At 34.6% G+C, this 12,392-nt stretch overlaps 1 protein-coding gene across 1 annotated transcript in view; it reads left to right on the forward strand.

Moving 5' to 3' along the window:
* LOC141377070 (uncharacterized) overlaps positions 1-12,392 on the forward strand; it is a 49,275-nt gene that overhangs the window by 8,211 nt on the left and 28,672 nt on the right. Inside the window, exon 2 of the mRNA XM_073920303.1 lies at positions 6,368-6,521. Within this exon, the coding sequence (XP_073776404.1) occupies positions 6,368-6,521 (154 nt within the window). The remainder of the gene's footprint in view (positions 1-6,367; positions 6,522-12,392) is intronic.

The following is a 12,392-nucleotide window of genomic DNA, read 5'->3' on the forward strand; positions in this document are numbered from 1 at the left end:
GATTGATGGATGGATTGATGGAGTCAAAAACAATCTAAAGATTGATGGAAAGAAGGATGGGTGGGGTAAAAAAAGTAAAATATGGATGAATAAACTGATGAATGGAAGGATGGATGTAGTGAAAAACAGTCAAAAGATATATGGATGGATTGATGGGGTCAAAAACAATCAAAATACATGGATGGAGTCAGAAACAGTCAAAAATGGACAGATAGATGAACAGATGGATGGATAGGGTCAAAAACAGTCCAATATGGATGGATGGATGGATGGATGGATGGAGTCAAAAATAACCAAAAGACAAAAGGATGGAAGGGGTCAAAAGATTGATCGACAGAAAGATGGATGGGGATGGGGTCAAAACAATCAAAAGATAGATGGATGGAAGAATGGATGAGGTCAAAAACAATCAAAGATGGATGGATGGGGTCAAAAATAGTCAAAAGATGAACAAATGGATGGATGGATGAGTTAAAATACAGTCAAAAGATGAATGGACGGGGTCAAAAACATCCAAGGTGGATGGATGATAGGTCAAAAACAGTCAAAAGATGGATGGATGGACGGATTGATGAATTGATGGGCTCAAAAACAGCCAAAAGATGGATGGACATATGAAGTGAAAACAGTCTAAAGATGGATAGAAAGATGGATGGATCAAAATACAATCAATGGATGGATGGATGGATGATGGAGCACAGAATGGATGAATTGATTAAAAAACAAACAGATGGAGGGATGAACAGATGAACAGTGATTCATCATTATTTGGATATTTATATTTATACAAAAGTATGTACTGTATGTAATTATACATTGGGTCTGTATGTATATATAAAGAGACTTGTATACTGCAAGTGTAGAAGAACATACAAGAGAAGAACAGTATTTTGGCATAAACAATGGGTAACATATACAGTACAACTTGCTTAAAAAAGTAAATGCATATTGGCAACACATGGTAATACAAAGCAAAATCACTCTATGCATACTAATTGAAGGGCCATACAGTATATCTCGCATATTAAATTTCCACTAACCCTCTGGAAAGACCATAAGAAAGAGATCAACATGACCAGTTGACTGATGATCTCATTCTGATAAATCTCCTCTCTATTTGACATTAACTTTCCCTTGAGACTAGTTTTAATGCTCTGACTAGCAGTGGAACTGGGTAAAGCACCGGCAATTATTTCTATTTCACAAATGATCTATAATGTAAACCCCAGTCTCCTGATAAATGGCTGTGTTTTGATAAAGTGCTTCATGGGTAAATAGTACTAAATGGCTTCCAGAAGGCAACGAGTGAAGAAATGAAGTGAATACTAGCATGGCATATGAAACTAGATAAATGTAGCAAAGCAACTTTTACTGTACAAGTACTTAGTATATAGTATCCACTGTTTTTATGCACCCCATGAAACTTTCTGTATTTCTGTTGTAGAAGTCCATCTATTAGCTCAATGATGAAACTAACAGCAGGGTGGAAGGTTAAATGCATGTAAGCCTTTTCTAGTGCTTCTGAAAAGAATTTTGTTATTTATTAGAATTTATTTGGACTAATAGTCTCGTCTGGACTATTGCAACGCATTGTATCTGGGTGTGCGTCAGGCCTCTCTCTCGCGACTGCAGCTAGTTCAGAACGCAGCTGCCAGGCTCTTAACAGGCACAAAAAAACGAGAACACATTACACCTGTACTTGTTTCTCTACACGGCTGCCAATTCAGTTTCTCTCCATGCCCTGGCCCCTGAGTATATTGCTGAGCTAATTATTATGCACCAACCTGTGAGATTTCTTCGCTCTATGGATCGTCTCTATTTGCAAGTTCCTAGATCACACTTAAAATGTCGAGGTGAAAGAGCTTTCTCAGTAGCGGCTCCAAGACTTTGGAACGATCTTCCACTCTCTTTAAGAACAGCTCAAACTTTTGAGTCTTTTCAGAGGTCACTGAAAACACACTTATTTTCTTTAGCTTTTAATCATGTGATGTGAGTTTATGTATTTTGGTTTCATGTATATTCGCATACATTTTAATGTGTTTTATGTACAGCACTTTGGTCATCATTGTGGTTTACATTTAGTCATTTAGCAGATGCTTTTATCCAAAGCGACTTACAAATGAGGACAAGGAAGCAATTTACACAACTATAAGAGCAACAATGAATAAGTGCTGTAGGCAAGTTTCAGAAGTCTAAGAAGGAAAGCATTAGTAATTTTTTTATTTATTTATTTTTTTGAGTACAGTTAGCGGTATATCCAGAGAGGCAATTGCAGATTAGGAAGTGAAGTGGAGACTAAATAGTTGGGTTTTTAGTCGTTTCTTGAAAACAGCAAATGACTTTGCAGTTCTGATGCAGTTAGGGAGTTCATTCCACTAACTGGGCAGATTGAACGCGAGCGTTCGGGAAAGTGATTTCTTCCATCTTTGGGATGGAACCACGAGGCGACGTTCATTCACAGAACGCAAGTTTCTGGAGGGCACATGAATCTGCAGAAGTGAGAGCAGATAAGAAGCAAAGCCAGAAGTCGTTTTGTAGGTAAACATCAGAGCTTTGAATTTGATGCGAGCAGCAACTGGCAGCCAGTGCAAACGGATGAGCAGCGGAGTGACATGTGCTCTTTTAGGTTAATTTAAGACCACTCGTGCTGCTGCATTCTGGAGCAGCTGAAGAGGCTTGATAGAGTTAGCTGGAAGCCCCGTTTCCGCTTGTGAAAGTGCTATAGAAATAAAGTGAGTTGAGTATTTATATTCGTTTTTAGCTCCGAATTTAATCTGACTCCAATTTTAAGTGATCGTAAAATTTACACTGTATTTCTAATTGTGAAAAACGGAGCACATTCATCATTTCTGGCTTAATTTAGAGTTTTAATTCATATCTGATTCTTTATTCTTCAGATATACGTTCATTAGGGAACAAACGCCGCTCAAAGTTTCACGTCCCGGGTTTGCGTGTCTTCTCACGAACAGTATGTCGACACTCTGTAGTCAGTCAAAGGGTGCAGGATTAACTAATATTCAAATTGACAGGTTCCAAACTGCTTACTTATCCTAAGAGAACAGTCAATTTAGTCAAGCCCTTGCAACTTGCTAAAATCAGTAATTAGATGATTAAAAGATCTCCATGCTCGTGCCAAAACAGCTCCGTACAGTCAAATGTGCCTTTAAAATCGAAAGTCTAATCATGTCGAATCATAAAGGTAGCGCAGACTCCACTTAATCTACTGGATATAAAAAGATTTCAGGAGAATTCAGAATGAGTCAAAACTTAACTTTTTATTTGTCAGGTAAAATTTTATCATGTTAATTAAATAATTTAGTAATATAATCAGAAAGCCAATTCAGAGTTGATACTGTAAACTACAAAATCGATTACTCAAAGATAAACCAAAGAGTTAGAGATGAATACCTTGTCTTGCCGTCGATCAAGTGGCAGAAAATGGATTTTTCCAATCATCTGTTGAACTTGATCATCACAAATACTGCAGACGACCTATGGACATAGGACCTATGGATCAAGTTTGGAAAAATCACAGTTTGGGGTTACATTCAGAATGGGGGCGTGCAAGAGTTCTGCAGAGTGGATGGCAACATCAACAGCCTGAGGTATCAGGACATTTGTGCTGCCCATTACATTACAAACAACTGGAGAGGGCAAATTCTTCAGCAGGATAGCGCTCCTCCTCATACTTCAGCCTCCACATCAAAGTTGCTGAAAGCCAAGAAGGTCAAGGTGCTCCAGGATTGACCAGCACAGTCACCAGACATGAACATTATTGAGCCTGTCTGGGGTAAGATGGAGAAGGCATTGAAGATGAATCCAAAGAATCTTGGTGAAATCTGGGAGTCCTGCAAGAACGCTTTCTTTGCCATTCTAGATGACATTATTAATAAGTGATTTGAGTCATTGCAGAGATGTATGGATGCAGTGCAATCGAGAGGCCTTTGCCTATCGACTCTATGTCACATATGATACCAAATGATCAACTAGAAGTCAAATTATTATTTGTTGTTCCTAAAATTTGGATAGGCCAAGACTTTTTTAAGTAGTGTAGTTTAAAAAGCAGCAATATGTATATGTATATATATATATATATATATATATATATATATATATATATATATATATATATATATATATATACATACATATACATATACATATACATACATACATATATATATATATATATATATATATATATATATATATATACATACATACATATATATATATATATATATATATATATATATATATATACACATACAACAGTTCTGTCTGGTTATCGAATCTGATTGGCTGATAGTCGTGATATATTTAAGTAATATCAGCACCCGTACAGCCTCTTTACCCTTTGTGTATTACTCCGCCCACATACAACCAGCAAAAAGCAGACACTACAGATCTAAAGTTTAAAAGACGCTTGCTCATATATATATATATATATATATATATATATATATATATTTTTTTTTTTTTTTTTAAGCAGAGATCCAAACGTTTTCATTTCTTCGACTTGTCCACAGAATAATCGTCCATCCACGTAATGTTGCATAGCTTCTTTTTTTTTTTGGTGTTGGGGGTGTTGCTAATGGAAAACATTTCTTTTTTTTTTTTTTTTTGCAAAGCTCTTATCCACATATCCACATCCGCTAAAGTTCAGGCTTTCTCATGCCCAGAAAAACTCAAAGGACTCTGCTTTTGGGATGTGGTAGTGGTTGTGGGACAATTTTGGCATATTATGCTATTTTCTAATGGTTGGAGCCAGCATTATGAAGCTAATGACCCAGCAAACCTCAACATACTCTATCTGTGATCTTTAAAACACACGTCAGGATTAAAACTTTTGTTTTCGAGCAAGATGTTTTGTACACAAATGTTTACATGTCTATATTATGTGTAAATTATAACTTAAATTTCTCACATACCTTAATACTTTGATCAGACTATATATATATATATATATATATATATATATTTATTGGCCCTCCTGTTTATTTTTTCCCCTATTTCTGTTTAAAAGAGAGAAGATGTTTTCATGTTTTCAACACATTTCTAAACGTAATAATTTTAATAAATCATTTCTAATAACGGATTTATTTTATCTTTGCCATGATGATGGTAAATAATATGTTACTAGATATTTTTTAAGACACTTTTATAGAGCTTAAAGTGACGTTTAAAGGCTTAACTAGGTTAACTGGGCAGGTTAGGGAAATTAGGCAATGTTATTGTATAATGATGGTATGTTCTGTAGACTACCAAAAAAATAAAAATAAATAAATAAATAAATAAGTATATATATATATATATATATATATATATATATATATATATATATATATATATATATATATATATATATATATATATATATATAGCTTAGAGGGAATAATAATTTTGACCTAAAATAGTATTTAAAAAAATGTAAACTGCTTTTACTCTAGCTGAAATAAAAAAGACTTTCTCCAGAAGAAAAAAATATTATCACACATACTGTGAAAATTTCCTTGCTCTGTTAAACATAATTTGGGAAATATTTAAAAAGAAAACATTAATAATTCTTACTTTAACAAAATATATAGTACTCTCAAAAAATGCTGGCTTCTTTCAAACCAAATGTGTATAAATATGTACAAACAATATGTATACACACCCAAGTGATGGGTTATATTTGAGTCTAAAAATTTACCTTGCGGTTGAGTATATCCACATTTGACCTAATTTTTGGCTTATGACAACCCAGCATTTTTAGAGTGTGTATATATTTATATAAAGATCTTGTTATATAATTTTAATTTGTTAATATATTTTTAACTGTTTAGACAAAATTATAAATAGAATAACCTGTGCAAATTAGAACTGTTTATATTATATACTTCATATATAAATAAATTTAGGTAATATTAGTATTAACATTAAGGTGCTATTATTGTAATTGTGATGTTGAGATGTCTATTGTCTTGTATTGAATGTTGTGACTTGTATTCTCATTTCTTTTTTTTTTTTTTGCATATGCTATGTTTTGTCTATTTAATTCTGTATGTAAGGGGAAAAGGTTGCATCTAATACACTGCTTAGCTTTAAATAAGTATATAACTGTTTATTTTTTGCCTAATTTAATCATTTACCCTTTTTTAAAAAAGTTAAAATGTATTTATCATTAAATACATAATAAATAGCAAACCTTGACTACCACACTGCAGCTAAATAAAAGGAAAAAAATAGCATTTATTTTGTATCTGCTGTGACAGGACATTGATCGGGTAGGATGGATGGCAGACTTTATAAAGAGCTCCATCATCCTCCATCAGCCCTGTCTGTATACCCTCACTCACAGGCATCTGTCATTTTCTCTGAATAGGTGGAGCGGCAGGACAGATGCCAGGAAAACCAGTGAAAAAGGACAGATGGAAAGTCACCGTGATGCTGCCAGTGAGAGAGAGCGATCCAGAGGGCAAACCAGCCTGCAGAGCTGGAAAATACACTCTTCATCCTCTGATGTCTGAGTCACAAAGGTCCGCACACATTCTCATCTCTTTCACTTTCCATCCTTACAGCCAACATTACCCACTTCTTTGATTCAGTCCCATTTACTTTTATAATACAAGTGCATGTTACCTCTGGGAAGCTGTAATAATGAAAATATGCATCATTTCAGATCTAATATGCACTTGGCTAAAAACCAGTCCATGGAGTACAATATTGCATGGGCATCTACTGGACTGAGAATAAAGACATTTGCAATATTTTCCTCATTAAAAATATTCGAGGCAAGCAACGCCATTGCTTTAATTCATATGATGTGATAAAATGTGGACCTTCAAAGCAATCCTATCAGCCAATTTCAGAAATATATCCAGAGTTTTCACACTTTTTCGCACTTATTTTCCTTGACATTTTAAAAATCTAATTCAGACATTTGCATGGTGTCCCGCATGGTGGCGCAGCGAGTAGCACGATCGCCTCACAGTAAGAAGGTCGCTGGTTCGAACCTTGGTTGGGTCAGCTGGCATTTCTATGTGAAGTTTGCATGTTTGCTCCGGTTTCCCCCACAGTTCAAAGACATGAGGTATAGGTAAACTGATTAACCTAAATAGGCTGTTGTGTACGAGTGTGAATGCAAGAGTGTATGGATGTTTCCCAGTGTTGGGTTGCGGCTGGAAGGGCATCCGCTGTGTTAAACGTGCTGGATAAGTTGGCAGTTCATTCTGCCGTGGCGACCCCTGATTAATAAAGGGACTAAGCCGAAAAGAAAATAAATGAGTGAATGAGATATACATTGAAAAATATGTCAATGAAAATAAGTGATTCTCTCAGAGATCATAATGGTTAATGTACAGGCTTTATTTTAAAATGCTGCCATATATATTTTTAATTGCTTGGAATTTGTTTCAAGAATCATCTTAATGTCATTTTAAGTGCAATGACATTTAAAAATGTCAAAAATGTTTTGCTGTATAGCTTTAAAAAAATCAAATGCATTCGCACATTGCTTTAGAATATGTTTTGGGCCTATAAGAATCTAAGAAAGTAATTTAATGTCTTCTTGGATATAAAGAGAAGTTGTCAAATTGTATAATTAATATCATATTATATTTATAAATAAATATAAAGCGTAAAAGTGTAAATCAGTGCACACTCTTTTGAAAATTAACATTGTTCAGCATTTCCAATGCAATCTCATGGCAATTCGTAACTTTTTGATTTAGTGGCTAATTCCTATGAATTCGTATGATCTAATTCGTACAATTTAGTACGATTTGCTCATCACCCAATGACAGTTGGGGTAAGGGGTGGGGTTGGATGCTACGCCTCTTTTTTTTTTAAAAATCACATTTTCGTACAACTGAACTCGTACGAATTTGCCACTAAACTGACAAAACGTGTAATACTTACGTTTCCTCGTGTGATCATGCTGGCATTTCTCAGTGACTATACGCAATATATTTTGGATAATTTAAACAAAACTGTTACCATTAATATCCATTAAAAATTATCCATTAATTAGAGCTGGCCTTTTTAAAAGAAATCCCAGATTAAAAAAAAATAAAAAACTTAAATTTAAGATTTTAAAGGGGTGGTAAAGTATGATATCAAATGTAAACGTTAGTTGATGTGTAATGTAGCTGTGTAAACATCAACATCATCTCTGAGTCTAAAGCGCTCAAAGTTCAATGCAAAGATATATATATATATATATATATATATATATATATATATATATATATATATATATAATACTTTCAGTATTATCCTTGCTTGGACTGACCCAATCTAATCCTGTTTATATGAAATGAGCCTGCTCCCAAGCAGGTTTGAGCTACCAGAACTGTTGCTTTGACAACTTTTTTTTTTTTTGAGTTTTGAAGAATGAAACAATCCTGAATCGTCAATATCCAAATCTAGCTAATTAAGTAATTTAAGTACAAAGACAGGACCCCAGGTCCACAAATCGTGTAGGACGAATCACAAGGAAACACATCCACTCATCTTCTTTACTACTACTGCTGCAGTGAATATAGTGCAAAATGCATTTACACACCTATATCTAAAAATCTGATGTCACAGACAAAACATGCACATCTGCAGATGAGAATGTGTATCCACACAAAGAGAGCATATAGAAGGTTTTCTCTTAAATATTTTCCCTGGATAATTGTTTCTAAGCATAAACACAACTACATTACTGCAATGACTCGAATCTGTCACTAGAGATTTTATGCACAGTGGGTTCTCTTTTTCCCTCCAAACATCACTGTGATATTTGATGCAAAAAGTTAGTCACACCGTCATTAAAATATGCCTTTGTTTGTTGTGAATACACGCCCTCTAGTGGCAAAATGACACTGTGCCTTTAAGTATTTTAGTTTTAGCTTTCACATGGATTTAAAAAAAAAAACGTTTTTGTTGTATATGCTTACGCAGTGGAATTGTTTTTCCTTTTTCGTCTTGACACACTTGGTCTGTTGTCTTCAGGACAGAGGCATTAGTGTTTTGCTGGGTTAAGTGTGGCTGCGGGGCCAGTGTTCAGCAGATTGACAGAGCTGTAAGACTCCTTTAAGCCGTCCTGAAGCCACACCAGGTGTGCAGGAACATGGAAAACACTGGGGTTGAGGGTTAAAGACAGAATAATGAAGCACAAAGCTTTTTATTACAGGCTATATTATTGCTTCATCTCCACAAAAAAAAAATTGAAAAAAAAGGATTTTCTAATGATCTCCCGGTTGATTTAAAATAATAAAAAAAGAATTGTGTTGATTCAGCTCATTTTAAATAAGTACTTTAAACAAGGAGCAAAAAATCTTTATTTATTTTTTATTCTTTTGTAATTTAGTGTAATTTTAAGCAATTTAACTTACATAGTTAAACAAAAATGCAAACACTATAAAATAATGTAATAAATTTAACATAACATAGAATAACCACTTATACAATCTCCTGCCATTTTATTCGGTACACCTGTCCAACTGCACGTTACCGCAAATTTCGTATCCGCCGATGCAAGTCGTTGCATTAAGTCATGTAGACATTGGTTAAGATGATCTGCTGCGATTCAAAGCGATTATTAGAATGGGAAAGAGAGGTGATTTAAGTGACTTTGAACGTGGCATGGTTGATGGTGCCAGTGGGGCTGGTCTGAGTATTTCAGAAACTGCTGGTCTATTGGGATTTTCACGTACAACTATCTCTAGGGTTTACAAAGAATTGTCCGAAACGAAAAAAAAATCCAGTGAGCGGCAGTTCAGTGGACACAAATGCCTTGTTGATGCCAGAGGCCAGGAGAATGGCCGGACTGGTTTGAGCTGATAGAAAGGCAACAGTAACTCAAATAACCACTCGTTACAACCAAGGTCTGCAGAAGAGCATCTCTGAACACACAACACGTCCAACTCTAAGGCGGATGGGCTACAGCAGCAGAAGACCACACCGGGTGCTGCTCCTGTAAGCTAAGAACAGGAAACTGAGGCTACAATTAACAGAGACTCTACAAAATTGGACAATAGAAGATTGGAGAAACGCTGCCTGGTCTGATGAGTCCCGATTTCTGCTGCGAGATTCAGATGGTAGGGTCAGAATTTGGCATCAACAACATGAATGCATGTCACCAGTACCCAATGATGCTATGATGCTATCATGTCAATATGGAGCAAAATATCTGAGGAATATTTGCAGTACCTTTTTGAATCTATGCCACGAAGGAATAAGGCAGCTCTGAAAGCAAAATGGGGTCCAACCCGGTACTAGTAAGTTATATTTAATAAAGTGGCTGGTGAGTGTATATTGTACAAACTGATAATCAGACAAGAACTTAGTGTATACTGTTGTCTGTCATTCTAAACACTTACAAGTCTTTAAACTGTCTAAAAACTCTTTAAAAGGTCAGTTCATGTCTTTATTATTGGGAAAAAAGATTTAATTTACAGTTGAGGGCAAATTATTAGCCTTCCTGTGAAAATGTAAATATTGAAAAAAAAGTGATGTTTAAAGAAGAAAATGTTTTTAAACATTATATGTTTCTAATAACTGAATTATTTTGCCTTTGCCATGGTGACAGTACATAACATTTTACTAGTTATTCTGCAAGACATGTTTAAAGTGCTTAATTTAAAGTATTAACTATAGTTTAACTAGACAAGTTGGCTTAATTAATCAGTCATTGGACAACTGTGGTTTGTTCCGTTGCCAATCAAAAATATATATCTTAAGGGGGCTAATAATATAGAAAGCAAATGCTTTTGTTCCAGCCAAACTAAAAGAAACAAGACTTTCACCAGAAGGAAAACGTAAACAAAATACTTTTCACAGGAGGGTTAGAATTGAGCAAAATTCATACTATGTAGCAAAAACTGACCTTTGTTTGCATATATGTCCAAACAGAATGCCAAACTTTGCAGGAAACGTTCAGAAACAGTTTGACAACAGCGATGAAGTTGGCTGTTCAATCAAATAGTGTATGAATAGACAATGTTTTGCCCTCATTTGAACTGAAGAACCATTATCTGACAGCAGAAACTCCTAGAAATGTGAAGATTCACATCAACAGCACTTCAACTGCCAAAAATGTCCTGCAGCCAACAGACCCGACCCTATGGAGGCATTTAGCGAGGGAATGACACAACATATTTTGACATCATCTTAAATGCTTAAGACATTCCCCACAAGGCTAGGATGTCGTTTCTTAAACATAATTGCAGGGCCGAGTCTTTAGACTGAGCTCTAACAGCCGTAATGGCGTCCCCACATCAGTTCATTACAGTCCTGACAGGAGATGTTAACAAACTCTTCTGGATTTATCATTTCACAGCAGATTTGGATGCATTGTCCTGAAAAGCCAACGTTGCTAAAGCAGCTCTGTTATTTCATTATAGAGTTCAATTGTAAGTGCTATTTGTTATAAATTGCAGTAATGCGGGTTACTCAACAATCAATCCCTCTTTAAAAGCTAATTGTATTCAAGAGATTTTTTCATTGTGTGCAATTATTGCTTATCTAAACAGCTCACAATGTGCTTCTTTGGCATTTTAACTTCCCCTCAGGTCCATTTATGGTGTTGGTCAAAAACAGGCAAATTTAGTGCTATTTTACTGAACTGTTTTCTGTCACAGGATTTCTATGCCATTTTTGCACACATAACTGCCACTCACTGCATGTTTCATTTTTTTCCAACCATTCTTTGTAACCAAGAGATGGTTGAAAGGATTCGATTTGAAAGAACCAACCAACAGAAACATTTACCAACCAACGAAAAAACTAATTATCCAACCAACCAATAAAAAACCCAACCAGCCAAGAAACGAATCGACCAATAAAAAAATAAATTAACCAATAAAAAAACAAACCAAAGAACCAAATAAATAAATAAATAAACAAACCAACCAACCAACCAAACAATGAAAAACCAACGAAAAAAATTAACCAACAAATGTAAAAACGAACCAACAAACCAACCAGCCAACAAAAAAAAACAATTAAAAAATGAACAAATCAACCAAATAAAAAAGATAATAACCAACCAATGAAAAAACAAACCAACCAACCGACGAAAAAACAATTAACCAACGAAAAAAATAAAATAAATAAAAAAATTAATAAAAATCGAACTAACCAAGCAACAAGCAACCAACAGAAAACAAATTAACCAATGAAAAATGAAAAAAAAAAAAAAAACAATTGATGGAAAACGAATTAACCAATAAAAATTAACAAACCAAGCAGCAAAAAAATTAAATCAACCAACCGATAAACGAAAAAAAAAAGAAAAAAACACCAACCAAGCAAAAAAACAAAAACAAATGAACCAATCAACAACAAAAAATAAATAACCACCAAAAAAATTTACCAACAATCTAACAAACCAACAAACAAAAAACCAACTAACCAACCAA

Source organism: Danio rerio, chromosome 13 (assembly GCF_049306965.1).
Source record: "Danio rerio strain Tuebingen ecotype United States chromosome 13, GRCz12tu, whole genome shotgun sequence".
In the NCBI taxonomy this organism is placed as follows: Eukaryota; Metazoa; Chordata; class Actinopteri; order Cypriniformes; family Danionidae; genus Danio; species Danio rerio.